The sequence below is a fragment of the Sander lucioperca genome, chromosome 8 (genome assembly GCF_008315115.2).
Source record: "Sander lucioperca isolate FBNREF2018 chromosome 8, SLUC_FBN_1.2, whole genome shotgun sequence".
Lineage (NCBI taxonomy): Eukaryota > Metazoa > Chordata > Actinopteri > Perciformes > Percidae > Sander > Sander lucioperca.
In genome coordinates, this window is record NC_050180.1 from 4,724,258 (window position 1) to 4,740,919 (window position 16,662).

Sequence of the window (16,662 nt, forward strand, 5' to 3'; positions counted from 1 at the left end):
TCCAGGTATTTAATTCACAGGATTAGCCAAAAACATTCATTCCCAGTGTTATATCTCTTAACTGTTTGTAAGATAAATTTCAAGCAATATATATACAGTGCTGCTCTTAAGTATTCATACCCATGGTCATGTTGACTAAAAAGAGGAATAAAAAAAAATCATCTTTTGGAAATTGATCTTAATGCCTTAATTAAAAAATGAGGAAAAATCCGACCTTTTAAGGACACCAATTTTTTTTGTGAATTAATAATGTATTGTAAATAAATAAATGTTCTTCCTTAAAATACAGGGGCCATAATTATACATACCCCTATGTTAAATTCCCATAGAGGAAGGCAGATTTTTATTTTTAAAGGCCAGTTATTTCATGGATCCAGGATACTATGCATCCTGATAAAGTTCCCTTGGCCTTTGGAATTAAAATAGCCCCACATCATCACATACCCTTCAGCATACCTAGAGATTGGCATAGTTTTATTTCAGTTAGCCTAATAGCTGGTTTGATTTGCACTGATACGGATCTTATCTCAGTTAGCTATTAGGCTAACTGAAATAAAACCATGCCAATCTCTAGGTATGGTGAAGGGTATGTGATGATGTGGGGCTATTTTAATTCCAAAGGCCAAGGGAACTTTATCAGGATGCATAGTATCCTGGATCCATGAAATAACTGGCCTTTAAAAATAAAAATCTGCCTTCCTCTATGGGAATTTAACATAGGGGTATGTATAATTATGGCCCCTGTATTTTAAGGAACATTTATTTATTTACAATACATTATTCATTCACAAAACAAATTGGTGTCCTTAAAGATTGGATTTTTCCTCATTTTTTTAATTAAGGCATTAAGATCAATTTCCAAAAGATGATTTTTTATTCCTTTTTTTAGTCAACTTTAGCATGGGTATGAATACTTATGAGCAGCACTAATATATATATATATATATATATATATATATATATATATATATATATATATATATATATATATATATATATATATATATATATAAATATATATATATATATATATATATATTTCAGGGGTCTGAACTTCCAAATCATCTCTGGAGTCTGGACACAGCAATAGACCCTTTTCAAGGCAGACATGTTGACATGTCGTAGTAGGAAAAGCACAGGAGTATTCAAAACCATTAATGATGGCTGCATTCCACTTAGGAGAGGCCCTGGTATTGTTCATGCTGACTCACTGAAATAGCTTACTGGGACACTTGATGGAATTGAGCCATCGTTAAGGTTATCAATTTCAGCTGTGCTTTTCCTACTATGACAAGTCAAAATGTCTGCTGTGAAAAAGGTCGATAAGCAACCTTTTAGAGTTCCATTTGGACAGGTGGGAGGCAGAAGTCTGTTTATGTGTATGGGATTACTCCAGGCTAAGAAAAGTGAGCTAGGAAAAGCACAGCTCCCTGTGGTACAGATCAGAGGTGCTAAAGCAGAGAAGGAGAAACTAGACATTCAAGAAAGCAACACACCAGTGACCCGCAGTCCAACCACACTTGTCTGCTCGGCACCTGTTTCAACTCCAATCACAATGTACTGCTGGGGCCAACACAGCTTTGGTTCTGGTCTCTTTGGTCTTTGTATAATCTAGGATTTTTGACTTGACTTTTGCACTAAATATTGGTAAAGGAGGACTCAATCTTTTAATTATTTGAAATATAAAGTGCCATACATTTCGTTTTACACAGCAGGCCATTCTGCCTAGTAATTTCTGAAGAGAATCACCCAGTCGGAGGCCTCCAGGTCTCAACTACAGTTTTAACTACGTAGGGCTGGGTGATATGAAGAAAATCAGATATCACGATATTCTTGACCAAATACCTCAATGTCGATATTGCGGCGATATTGTAGGGTTGACTATTTGGGCTTTAACAAAATATTTTCACAATTAGATTTTAGATAAATAACCATCATAATGTGGATACAATGACTAAGTGGTTAAAGGCAAATAATAGAACAGCTAGAATAGTCTGGTAAATTCAGAAAATGACATCACTTTACTGTAATGCAGCCTTTAATACCAAAAAAAACACACAACACTTACCATATAACAATATTATGATGTCCAAAATATAAGACGATATCTAGTCTCATATCACCAAATCGATATAATATCGATACATGCCCAGAAAACAACTGTATAGGTGAGATTTGTCCAAACTCAAAACTGTCATTCCAAAAGTTAATATTACAGATACCAGGATGTAAATAACTGTTGTAGTTTGGTTAAGAAGAACTGGGTAAAGTATAAAGGGTTCAACGGCATACAGTAGCACAGAACCTCGTCACTTCAAGAACAGATCCAGTTTCCAGTAAAAGTCTTGAAAGATTTCTTTCATTTGGCTGAAGATAAACTGGAAAAGGTTCAAACTCTTCTTGAAAGAGTATTAAGTGAGCCTCGTTGAGGACTTTTATCTATTTGATAGATTTTCTGCACTTTCTGTGAACAACAAAAGACTGCAAGAAAATCCCCAGCAGTTCTCCTTGGTGCTGCAGTTAAAGCAGCCTGCTAACACCTGTGACCTGTGACCTCTGACCCTGGGATTTAAGAGTCCCAGCTTAAGAGCGTAAAGCACCGCTGACAGGAAATGCTTTAGGTACAACAAAGTCCCAACAAGACTGCTGGAATCCTCCCGTTATTTAGGGTAATGCGTTATCAAGCTATGTGGCATAAGTACAACAGCACCTAGTGTGACAAACTGAGTGTAATAACGCTATATAAATACGCTGACCTACCGCAATGTTAAGCCGTTTGTGTTTAGGGGTAATATTAAGTACCCAACAGATAGGCAACTCTTTCAGACATGAAGTGATACATGGATAAAACTCAAACCAACCAATGCCACTAGTCAGTTAGTCATAAGGTGTGTCTTGTATCACAGTTTTGTGATATGTGAGAGTGTATCTGGACTTATACCTCTTTCTGCTGTCGCTCCAGTTCCTTCATGCGGATCTCTCTGGCCTCTGCCCTGGCTGCCCTCTTCGCTGCCAGCCTTGCCTCGGCCTGGGGGGGGGGCAGATAAAGAAAGAAATAAGAAGAGAGAGAGAAAATAGAAAAAAGAGAAGTGAGACAGCTGCCAATTACGCCGGGTTAACGTAGCACACATTTAGAAATGCTGAATACGTGTGCATGTGTGTGTGTGTGTGTGTGTGTGTGTGAGACCAGAGGTCCAGTTCCTTGACAGAGTTCTTAATAGACGTGTGAACTTTGCGGTTAATGGCTGGGAAGCAAGTGCACAATACATGTCAGCAACTTTCAAATCCTGAAAAAGAAATTGACCCATAAACCAAAACGTGCAGGGTTTTACAGTTACACTGAGGTGGTGCTTCTAAAACTATAGCAGAAATCAGTCAAACAAGCAGCAAACAAGACAAAAACACATTGCGCTGCAGTATGTCACAGTAGACTGGATTACCAGTGTTATAAACACAGAATATCAAGTGTCCTTTAAACTCTGAACAGATGTACTGGACTGTATTTAGAAGAATGCAATCTTGTAAAAAATCCCCGTGTAGACATGCTGTTGCAAAAATGTGTAGGCTAAAGGTGTGTATGCATTTAGATTTCTGTATTTGCAGACATTCCCTTTGCTCCACTCAGAACTCGGGCAAGAGCACGGCCTTTCCCTTAAAAGGACCTCTCTCAGTCAGAGCGCGTACTGTATGAGTGTGTGCTACAGACTGTGTGTGTAGGCATTTCCTTCCTCTAGCTTTGTGGTAGACGCTATGTGGTTGCAGTCTGTTCGCCTCTAGGCGGGGTCACTGTAATCCCTCCTACCATCGCACTAATGCATTTCCCTAATGTCAGGCACCATGACATGAAGTAACAGGAAGACATACACAAAGAAAAACTCTCTCTCTCTCTCTCTCTCTCTCTCTCTCTCTCTCTCTCTCTCTCTCTCTCTCTCCCTCTCTCACTCTCTCTCTCTCTCTCTCTCTCTCTCTCTCTCTCACTCTCTCTCGCTCTCTCTCTCTCTCTCTCTCTCTCTCTCTCTCTCTCTCTCTCTCTCTCTCTCTCTCTCTCTCTCTCTCTCTCTCTCTCTCTCTCTCTCTCTCTCTCTCTCTCTCTCTCTCGTGCCGTTTGCAGTAGTAATTTGGCTGCATGTCCTCTATTCGAGTACAGTACACTCCAAATTCTAGATCTGGTTGTCAGTTAGTCCATGTTTTCACATTTTCATCTTACACTTAAACAGTAAGTACACCCAGGCTAAATAAATCCCTGTACAAACTGATGCAGTTACGGTGCTTATGTGTATCCACACTAAAGTCCTATTTGTATCAGGAACCCCACTGTGCCAATCACCTCAAAACACAAACAGTTCAAGTGCACAAACCGGACACCATCCCTCACTAGCTTCCCATCAACCAACTTTGCCTGCTGCAGTGTTGGTTACAAGACACTGCCAGACTGGAGACCCTAAACCTCTGCAGCTCTCCAATAGACACGACCAGTTTGATGTGGAAAAGCCTTCAGCACACACACTTGCAGCAATTCTTACCAGACATTGATCCACTGAACACTTGAAATGCATTTAATAAGTTCAGCATAAGTACAGTGGCAATGTAATAATCACAAAATATATTCAATTATGGTATTACAAGCGTTATGTTTACATTAACATTTTATTAAATGTTTGTATAAGGGCTGGGTTAAAATAATCAATTCTCCAATTAATGTTGATCTTTGTTCAAATGATCGGATTATGATAATAATAAGATCCTGAAATCGATTTATAATAATGACTTTTAATATGTGCCTTTTTTTATACCATGGATGTGTAAGGTACAGGTGCTGTAGTTTGTCAATGACTTCATCCTGTTTAGTAAAAAGTACTTTAAAAAAAAAAACATTTGGGGCGTCAATTCTTAATGTAAACATTAACCTGGTGCATAATAAAAAAAAACATTTGAGGGTTGCTTCGTGCTTGTACAATTTACAGCATAAGTTCTCTGAGAATCTCCTTTATATCCAAGCAAAGTTGGTATTGTAACTAAAATGTATCTAACCCTAGTTGTTATCGAATTGAAAAGGTAATCGAAGCGGGCCCTTCTGAGTCAGAATCGAATCAGGAAATCATTGTTGATACCAAGCCCTAGTTTGTATGTGTGTGATGTTTGACTGGAAGTGGTTTGCTCTCCTCTGCTTGTGCAGTTACAGCGTGACATACTGCCCTGATTCATTACCACAGAGCATACGTACTGACACTGTCACTGACCAATCATTGTCACCTTAGCCCAATCAGGCATATCCAGGTGTATCTTTGTTTCATGATCACTGTAGTTACTTGATGACGGTGTATGTGGCCTTCGCTGTGCAATGTTGTGTCTCTGCTAAAGACTAAAAGGCTCTTCAGTGTTATTCACTTTCAACTACGTGTGATGCTGCTGTAATCATCACACAAAAACACCAATAATGTTAATATCATGCTGTGACTTAGGCCTCGTTTTATCACACATGGTGCTGCTTGTTCCGGTCCACATCCTGTGCAGTTCAGCACTTCACAATGCAACACCACACCTGACCACACCCAATTGTGATGATAGTTGTGGTCAACAATAGGGGTGGGGAAGAAAATCGCTACAGCATAGCATCCTGATATTTTCTATGGCAATACTATATCGATACACGGACACAAAGTATCAATCTTTTATTATATATATGTGTTGGTCAGTGTGTCTGCTTGACAATCCCATTTTGCAGCAATACAACTGAAGTGAGATGAACAAACTAAAAATGTATCTTTTTAGATAAAACAGACTTTTCTTTGGGGACATAATTTGAAGTTGGAAACAATTTGGAGTTGGAAAAAAGGTAATGAATTGCAATACATCACAGAATATTGCAATATCATTAAAATCGCAAACTATATCGTATTGTGACATAAGTACCGTGATAATGTCGTATCGTGAGGCCTCTGGTGGTTCCCACCCCAGACGTGAGCCTTTCGAACTACCATATAGAGGCCAGTGGAGCAATGCTTTTTCTCTACTTATTGAGTGTGTAGATGCAGGATTTAAATTACACACTCTGAAGTCTGCAGAAAGACTTGCGTAATGTCCATCTTGTCTGGAGGAATGGGTCCTTAGAACAGCAGGCCTGTTGCTGCATCAGTAGAGATGCTTTTTACCCTGCAGTAAGCTGTGTGTGTACTAAGCACCACCTGCTCGTGGATGTGTGTGAATGTGTACCAGGACATTCACAAAAAATAGTGCAAGTAATTGCTCTTCAGAAACAGTCATCTGAGCGATGAAGGAGATATTCCAGAAATAGCCCTTCACTGATTGCTGTTCTCCCCGTGGCTCACTCCCTGACTCCTTAAAATGGCCATTTCCTCTAAGATTGCTCATTTTCCTTGGGATTCTTATCATTTGCGCCCAGGGCTTTCAGACACACCCAAAACCTGCACCTGTGCCGACGCATCTACACTGAAGCGTAGGCGTACAGGGTCTCTCTCTTTAAAACACATTTTCAGGAGCCTTGTGGTGACAAAGTTGCAGTGTCAGAGGAGTAACATAACATCAGACTTTTGGCCTGCAGCAGCATAAATACAGCTCTTGAAAACCTCCACTAACATGGCCAGTTTGCTCTGAGGAGCCCGGAGCACCGATTCTCACTTACTCCATCAAACAAGCTCAGGGGTCATGAGCTTTTACTCTTTTTTTTTCTTATGTCACTAGATCAGATTCATTTATACAATACTTTCTATTGACTTCATTCAAATGAAAGCCAAAAGAAAAAAATAGACATTTCAGACATTTTAGTCAATCTCAATCAGTTTGGGGTGTAAATCATTGGCACATATTTTTACAACGGTTTTTGAATTTAGATGTCACATGGGTGGGATCTCCAGTATCACGTACAATGCGACACAACACAGTAAGTGCCAGAACATGCAGACAATCATATCATATTGAGTTAGACCTTCCTGTGAATGACAACTTCCTTGACACTCTCTGAATGGTCTGGATGCAGTAAACCCCACCCAACAACTGCAAGTAAATCTATTACTAATCTAGCACACTTGAGGTTTGTCAAACTACAATATGCCATCCTCTATTCTGTAATCCTCTGTTAGAGGTCCCACATAATGCTCATTTTTAGGTTCATACTTGTATTTTAGGTTTACTAGAACATTTAATATATTTAATTTAATGTTCACAAAACATATACTGTGTCTGAATATACCTGTACAGTATTCACCCTCTGTCTGCAGCGCTCTGTTTTAGTGCCTGTCTCTTTAAGCCCCTTGCCAGAGAAAGCCCAGTCTGCTCCGATTGGCCAGCGTTTTCGGGTTTTCCACATCTGAGTTCTACAGTTATGTGTATGTATAATTGTTGTGCTATGGAGAGCAAAATAGAGCCGCATGTATAGCGCTAAGGTGTGGATATAGAACACATGTTGTTACAGTGCACAAATGTTTAGGTTGGTTATCTATAAGAAATAGATTATTCATTATGTGTCTTTTTTAGGAATATTCTTATAACAAAGAAACCATCTGTTTTGTATAATAATCTACCTTTCAGTTTAGATATACACTACCGGTCAAAAGTTTGGGGTCACTTAGAAATGTCCATTCCACTCCATTACAGACAGAATACCAGCTGAGATCAGTTGCATTGTTTTTTTTAACCAGGGCAGCAGTTTTCAGATTACATTATGTGCTTACATAATTGCAAAAGGGTTGTCGACTGTTGTAGAAAGAAGTGGCTGATCTTTAATGCAATATCTACATTGCCCATTATCAGCAACCGTTCATCCAATGTTCCAAAGGCACATTCTGTTTACTAATCTGATATCATTTTAAAAGGCTAACTGGGAAAACATTGGAGAACCCTTTTGCAATTATGTAAGCACATAATGTAATCTGAAAACTGCTGCCCTGATTAAAAAAACAATGCAACTCATCTCAGCTGGTATTCTGTATATAATGGAGTGGAAAGGAAATTTCTAAGTGACCTCAAACCTTTGACCGGTAGTGTACATGACTATGCGACTAGACATGCGACAAGAGGTAACTTTACCAAAAGCAAGGACAAATACCGTTAAAAGAATGGTCATGTATAGAGCAATGCAAGAATGGAATGTGTTACCTGAACAAATAACACAAGAAAGCATTAAATGAGATTCAGAAGTTTAGTTAAAACATATCTATTGATTAAAGAAGTTGAGTAGACAAAAGAAACTACACTGGTTGAGGTTTAACAATGTATGAATGTGTGTTCAATTGTGAGATGTGTCCTGAGAGGATGAAAGAGATGTCATGTGACGATAGCATGTTGATGTACCGGTCTTAAAAATGTGTTCAACATGAATGTAAGGAATGCCCTATGACTGCACTGATGGAGCTGTCCTGTCTACAGTATGTGTCTGCCCTTGTCTTATGTGTGTATTCAACGTGACAGCTGTTATCATGAGGCTACGTGTTATCGATTGGTATATTATTGGTGGTTATAACGTCAGACGCGGGGGAAAAGAAAAACCAATTGGGTTTAGGAAAAGAAGAACTAGGTTGGGTTTAGGAAAAGAAGAATACCGATATACCTAGTATAGTTGTGACATCACAACTGTACAGAAGTCCTGAGGGCTTGTTTCAAAAGGCGCAGTTTCTGAATATCGGCTGTGCACATTTCTCTGTGGTTTGAGCGTTTGGATACTTTTGCAGTATTTATATCGCACCCTGACCTGCTTGAATAAAAAATTCAAAAGCACACGGAAATCTCAACTTCTACAATACGGGACCTTTAAAACTGCGACATGACTTACAATATGGCTAAGAAAATATTCAGAAGACAAAGCAAACAGTTTGTCCAAACCCACAGTGCATTACTTAAAGCAACTTTGTGTAGACATGTAGGCTGCACTAATACAGTACAACAGCTTGTGTAAGGTTCTTAAATGCAGTCAACTTTTTTTTAGACCAGGTTAAGTTATATCAAATATGTCTTCTTATACTCTTGACTGTTACAGACACTGGCACAGACTACACAACAGACAGTATTGTATGGCTGCAACTAACAATTACTTTTATTGTCGATTGTTTTCTCGATTAATCAATTTGTTGTTTGGTCTATAAAATGTCAGAAAATGGTAAAAAAAAATGCCAAATGTGACGTCCTTAAATGTCTTGTTTTGTCCACAAATCAATACGGTTGGGTACCTTTCGCATCTGAACCAATACCAGTACCGATACCTGAAATTCGGTTCCCGGTACCCAACATTACTTTTTTCTGTACTTTCCCTCTTCAGTTGTAAAAATAATTCCAAACCCATTTACTTAGAACATTATGTTATTTATTTAGAATATTTCACACTGACAGAAATTAATCAAAAATAAAAATAAAACCCCTCCCTCTCTCCTCCCAAACCCATCCCTACAACATATTAAATTGAATAATTATTCAACTTTTATTCTTGTATTTGTATATTATTCTTTTTTAGCCCGTTTTATTTTCATCATGGCCGTTTTTAATTGCTCTTTAATGTTTCATGTAAAGCACTTTGAATTGCCTTATTGCTAAAAAGGTGCTGTAGAAATAAAGTTGCCTTGCCTTACAACCTCAGCCTCTCAGTCAGTCCCCAGGGCACAGAAACCACTGTTGTGCCTGCTTGTCTCACAGGAAGTGTAACGTCAAGAACAGAACTGCGACTGCTTTCGGCTCGCCATTAATATCATATCACAGTGAAAGGTGTCTGCGTCAACTTTTAAAAAACTGTAACCACACTTGTGAAAATATTCACATTTTGGAAGCTGAGAATTTTTACTTTTCTATCTTAAAATGTACTCAAACTGATTAATCAATTATTAATATAGTTGGTCGATCATTTTAATAGATGACAACTATTCGATTCATCTTTGCAGCTCTATCGTATTGTCTACTTGTGAGAAGGTCAAGTCAGGTTGGGGAGGAAACATATTTAGTGAGTATGAGGGATTTATCTTACTTCTAAATAAGTCCCAACACATATATTACGTTTCAGGATGGACAACACTTTATACAGTATATAACACTTGACCTTGTTGGCCAATGACCAGAAACCGGAATCAAGAAGTCCAGCATGACTGGTGCAAAATAACATCAGCCAGTGAATTACTTTAACCTAATAGGCCTACTGTCCTGCCTCCTATACATCATGTACAAAGTATTATTATTTTTTAAATAGTAAATTAACATTTTTTTTTGTATATTGTTCATTTCAGCACTGATTTAATAAAAAGGTTTGAGGTGTTTTTCACACAGAAGATCTATACAATCATTACGGTTCCAAGATTAGTGTCACCAGTTCAGTATCCGACCAACGTCTCCCCTTCTGTTCCTGAGTTATGGCATTGAATAACGGCCAGAAAAGCTTTTTGTTGCAAAACATAATGATGTCACAGTGAAGATGACCTTTTGGATATAAAATGTCATCGCTTCATCATTTTATCCTATTAGATATGTGTGTGAAATGTCAAAATAAGTGCTGGAATTCTTGAGTTATGACCAAAAACACATTTTGTGAGGTCACAGTGACCTTGATCAGTTACCCTCGAGTTAAAGTGGACGTTTGTGCCAAATCTGAAGACATTCCCTCCAGCGGGTCCTGAGATACCGTGTTTTCAAGAATGGGACGGGCGTATGCACCGACCTACCTACGGACGGACGTATGGAAAACCCTGGCGCTGTCGCCGGCGAGTTGCCTTGACGCGTCAAACTCCAGCTACCTGGTTTACTAGACAACTCCAAACAAACGTAGAGACAAATACTGTCCTAACATTATGTTACTTCAAAAACTACTCGTTTGCTTTTTATAATACAATTCATTATTTCAATAAAGTACCTTCTTGCAGTTTGTCAGTTGAAGTCAAAATACGCCATGATGTCAGAAACTGGAAGTGAGTGAAATCCTGGATCATCCGGGTGTCCATGCATGTTGTACCTATGAGTGTATGTGGTAGCTGCCTCTAGTCAGAACGATGCATCTAAATAGGTCAAAAGACAGAATCCCACAGCTTTTTTTTACGCCTCCTTTAAAGCTATTTATAATGACCTACATGGTCTCTGGTTCTATCAAAACTGTTCTTATTCAGCACAATTTCAATAGGGTGACTGTCCTCCTGAGAGCAAATGAGCTAGTTCATAGCAAAAAGGGAGGCTCTAACGAGATTGGACGTATCCTTTGCAGTGGTTTGAATGCGGACAAAAGAAGAAAAAAGATAACAGTTTAAGGGAAGGCTAATTTCAAACATATTGTGTGATGATAGTATAAGTAACAGTGTATGTTGTCCTTCCTCCTATTCCTGACTTGCAGTTTTATCAAACAAGAGCTATGCTATGAAGCCAAAATGACAGGTCACATATTATTTTTCATTTTAAAATTGTTTAAGTAGTGTTTTACTTTAAGATGGTCAATTTGGGAAAATATGAACCACAAATTAATATTGCTAACAATTCATTGATGCCATTTTAAAAACATATGTAATATATATTATCATTCTTGCTTAAAGTTACTATATGAAGAATTTGAAATCTTCCAATTTTCTTTAAGGCCGCTGCAGTAAGGGCTCAGCCTTCAGTATATGGGGTGCATGCTAACCAGGTGAGCTACCCTGTGCCCCGACCCTGTGTTAAAATGCCTAACTTTCCAGCAGCAGCAGCATGGTACAAAAAATGCTTTTGCTCTCTATAGCTAATTTCCACCTTCATCACAACTGTACAGGGGGTGACTTTAATTAAAACTAACCCGTTTAAATCATATTAAGGCTTCAAGTTCTATATCATTACGGGGTGTTCCGTCCCAGGAGGCGAGCATTGACTGTAGGCTTCAGTCGGCCTGCCTCAGCTCCATCCACTCTCCACCTCATTGCCCATTTTTGGATTAGCCAGGAGTTGGCCGATGTCATTTTGGCTCTCGCAAACCTGTTGGTGACGTCATGGAGACGATGTCAATATTTTTATACATTTTATGACTTTACCCTGCTGTAATGTCCGACAACTAGGTACAATGTCCAGACATGATTTGTGTTCAAGTTCTTATGAGAAAACGGCTTAGCTGAGCTTACTGCAAAGGACAGACTTATTGGCCTGGCTTCTGTCAACCTGATCCCTTGTGTCTACTGACAATCTAAATGGCATCCTGTCTTCAAGTACCAGAGCTAAATGCCAGCGCTGAATTCCCACGCCCTGAATGCCAGCCTTCAGCAACCAAAATGGATGGGTATTTTAATGATCATGAGCGCTGACAGGCTGGACAAAGAGAGCACACAGAAATAACTGATTTCTGACCACCTAGAGGTTAGACTGCGTTTAAAATGAGGTTGGGCCATTAAGTGGATTCACACAGTTCGCCTGTTATCTAATTGAAGGTTATGATACTAACTGGAGAAAAAAAAAAAAACACTTGTTTCCTCTTTTTAAAACCTTAAAAACCTCCCAGATGTTGCCTAAAAGGGAGTGGCTGCTAAAACGCTCAGCTCACACTGTAGCCACAGACATGAGTCAGCTGAACGGACGTCTTTTTCTCACAAGGAGCTGAAATGGATAAATTAAGCCTCGGTGTTCAAACCCTTACAAACTCTTGCCAGAAATGATTCAACAGAAGTTATTAAACATACAATTGTCTCCACTGCATCCATCTGCGAGCATTGGGGGAATGTAACTAGGTACATGTAATCAAGTACAGTACTTAAGTACAAATCTGAGGAACTTTTTTTTCACTTTCTACTTCTACTCCGCTACATTTCAGAGAGAAATATTGTATTTTTTAGACAGCTTTAGTTACTTTACAAATTAGGATATTTTGCACACAAAACACATGTAGTTTATAAACTGCAATGCTTTAATATAAATTAAACTACCCAACAATATAACGGCCTACAAGTCCAGAAGAAATGATTAGACCAAAGCACTTAGTTCATTGACAGTTTGGATCCTTTCCAGTTTCTATAATGTGCGGATTTTTTTGCAAAAATACTTTCACTTTTAATAAAGTACATTTTCCTGATGATACTTATACTTTTAACATTTTCATAAAAAAAAGCATACAAGTGTAAAGTGAGCTAACTGTAAACACCAAGCTTCACGGTGGCTTCATCTGTTGTTAACACTGTCAGTAAAGTGAAGGGGGTTACAACGTGGAGACGCGGAGGGCAAACAGACGGTCACGCACACAGCACACATTTTTTGTTTACTCAAATCGCACAGTTTGCGGTTATGTACTCACACAGAGTGACATCGCAATTGCAATTAGATTAATCATCCATCCCTAATATCTACACAGAGTTTAAAGGTCCCATGGCATGACAATTTCACTTTATGAGGTTTTTTAACATTAATAAGCGTTCCCCCAGCCTGCCTATGGTCCCCCAGTGGCTAGAAATGGTGATAGGTGTAAACCGAGCCCTGGGTATCCTGCTCTGCCTTTGAGAAAATGAAAGCTCAGATGGGCCAATCAGGAATCTTCCCTTTATGAGGTCATAAAGGGAAAGGTTACCTCCCCTTTCTCTGCTTTGCCCACCCAGAGAATTTGGCCTGCCCATGAGAGAGAGAGAGAGAGAGAGACATCATAACTTGAAAACAAGCGAAGCATGGCAGTTGTTCAAGGCCACACCCCCACCCTCCACCTTGCCCCCCCTCCTCAATAGCATTTAAAGATACAGACACAAATGGCACATACTAAGAAAGGCTCATTGTGGGACTGGCTCTAGTGGCTGTAATTCTGCACCAAGGCTGAATTTTGGGAAAGAGACTTCAGATACAGTATTAGGGGACCACTAAGGTCTATATAAAAGAGACTTCAGATACAGTATTAGGGGACCACTAAGGTCTATATAAAAGAGACTTCAGAAACAGTATTAGGGGACCACTAAGGCCTATATAAAAGCATCCAAAAAGCAGCATATCATAGGACCTTTAAGGGCTTACTGTCTATTTTCAGTGTGGTTATGTTTCCTAGTTTTTTTCTCTGCTTCTCTTTATAGTCGTCAGATTCCTCTACCAACCCTAGAACTGGCTCAGGTTTGCCTTGCACCAGCTCTTAATTATGCCGTTATAGTTTTAGACCGCCGGGGGACTTCCTTTGACACACTGAGCTCGTCTCTCCTCTCTATTTCCATCTGTGTGCATCCATGTCCCAGAAATGCTTGTTACTAACTTAGCTCTGGGGAGCTTATTCCCCGGAGTCCTTATGTTTTTTCGCCCAGCAGTTTTCCTCGGATTAGGGTGGCACCTAAATCATGGTTGCAGTTGTACTGGTGGTCCTGCTCCGCACCCTGCTATGCCCTACTACGCTCTGCAGTGCCCTGCTATGCCCCGCTACGGTGTGAACTACTAAAACTACTATTTCTAGTCACTGCTCCATTATCTTTATTGTGACTATTATTGCCACTGTTCATCAAACCCCCAACCGGCACCTTCAGACACCGCCTACCAAGAGCCTGGCTCTGGCCGTTTTTCCTCACCACTGTCACACTAAATGCTTGCTCTTGGGGGAATTACTGGAATTGTTGGGTCTCTGTAAATTATAGAGTGTGGTCTAGACCTACTCTATCTGTAAAGTGTCCAGAGGTAACTCTTGTTATGATTTGATACTATAAATAAAATTGAATTGATTTGAACTTATTGGCAACCAGATTGAGTCAATTGGCAACCATTTCGTGGCCTCTGGTTGCCCCCTTTGGCAACCACCTGTTCAATATTGTTTTATATAAAAACGATGCTAAATGTCCGCGCTGCTCTCTGATGCTCGGAAAAAGACGTTAGAGGCAACATGAAACATCGCTGCATGTCACGCTAGTTAACACTAATAACATGTTTCACTTTAACACATTAGCCTACCATTAGCTACAGTAGTAACTGGATTAAACGTGGCTAAAATGCTGACAGCTAAACGGTGTAGTGTGACTGTATTTCACTGTAGAGGATTCCAACAGCGGGACGTACAACAGTCTGCTGCTAAAGCTATGAGCTAACAGACTCAGAAAAACTACACAGACAGGACTAAATGTTGCGTTTACTTGAAACTGGTAAACCTTGTGGTGCATTCATTAGTTATTGTAAAATACCTTTTTCTCATCTGTTTTTGTCTGCAATTTACTGGTGAAAGAAGTAATTATTGTTAAAAGTTATTGTTATTACATTTTTAATAATCATTTAAATTCCCCCCTTTTTTGCGCTGATCCGAAAATTGATCCGATCCGTGACTCAAAACCGTGATCCGATCCCTGAGTTTTGTGATCTGTTGCACCCCTCTTTGAGAGGGATGGGAAATTATATTGCAAGCCATTATCTCATTGTTTCATTATTAAAATGTGTAGTATAGTTACATAAGAAATTAATTGCTCCAAATATAGGCAGTTTAAAACATGGCAACCTTATTGTCTATTTCGGCAACCAAAAGCTGATGCCTGGTTGCCAAGCCGGCAACCACTTTAAAAAGGCCGGGTTGGGTCAGTGGATAGAGCAGGCGCACATATACTGAGAGGTTTATGCCTCGACGCAGAGGTCCAGGGTTTGAATCCGACCTGTTACGATTTCCTGCATGTCTTCACCCTCTCTCTCCCCTTTCTCACCTAGCTGTCTTGTCAAATTAAAGGCGGAAAAGCCCAAAGAAATAATCTTAAAAAAAAAAAAAAGTTACCGTTGAGCCCTGTGCATCAAAAAGCACTAGCCTTTGCCCATCCTTAAGATGGTTTTTGCATTAGTTCATTCAGGGGAAGTTATTGGATTATTTTGTATGTGTTGTGTATGGCAGTGTGCCTTTCACAACAAATGTGTTTAATTGCACCTAATATTTGAGAACCCAGCCCTTTCCTCACATTTTGTATGAATTATAAGATGCACTGTATATACTGTAGGCAGCGAAGTTTCTAGAATACAGGCTCATCCTCCTGCCCGTTCATCAAACACCTTTAACTGCTGGTTACTCAAGGAAAAACTTCTGTCTGCCTCCAATCACACAGCCATGCAATTAAACCTCAGGCTGCACCACAAACACATGCTCTGGCACCCTGAGCACTACAAACACAGTGGTTAGCTGTGCGGGCTACATCATGTCAGGAATCAAACAAATAGTATGCTTTAGAGATTTCTCAAAATAGATATGGAGGGAGGCAGCTGGGTTTAAACCGTGAGAGAATGCAATGAAACCATCAAAACTACATTACAGCGGCAGGGAAACAGTTTCCCACCATAGTTTGAGAATTTCCTGAGATTCAAACATGGAAACAAAGTGGTTCATGCCCAGCACATGAATGCCGTTCCCAATCAAGACAGTGGATTATGGAAACTAGAAAATCCTCAAACCTTCCTCTCAAGAACCAGTCGGTCTTACTACAACATGGTGAACCTGACCATTAGGGCAGGGCGATATGGAGAAAATCAAATATCTCCATATTTTTGACCAAATACCTCAATATCGATACCACAACGATATTGTAGTGTTGACTATTGGTGCTTTCACAAAATATTTACACAATGAGATTTGTGATAAATAATCATCATTAAAGTGGATATAATGACTTAGTGGGTAAAGGTAAACAGTTACAGCAGTCTGGTAAGTTCAGAAAATGACATCACTTTACTGTAATATGGCCTTTAAAACCAGGAAAAGACTACACTTATGCCATATTACGATATCCAAAATCTAAGACGATATCTAGT

General features: G+C 39.3%; 1 protein-coding gene across 29 annotated transcripts in view; it reads right to left on the reverse strand.

The window, feature by feature from the left end:
• lrrfip1a (leucine rich repeat (in FLII) interacting protein 1a) overlaps positions 1-16,662 on the reverse strand; it is a 58,134-nt gene that overhangs the window by 31,766 nt on the left and 9,706 nt on the right. For all 29 annotated transcript variants that reach the window (XR_004898015.1, XM_036004037.1, XM_031289769.2 and 26 more), the window contains exon 2: positions 2,942-3,028. Coding sequence is in view for 28 of the 29 variants with exons in the window: in XM_036004037.1 (XP_035859930.1) it covers positions 2,942-3,028 (87 nt within the window). In the remaining variant the exon portion in view is untranslated. The remainder of the gene's footprint in view (positions 1-2,941; positions 3,029-16,662) is intronic.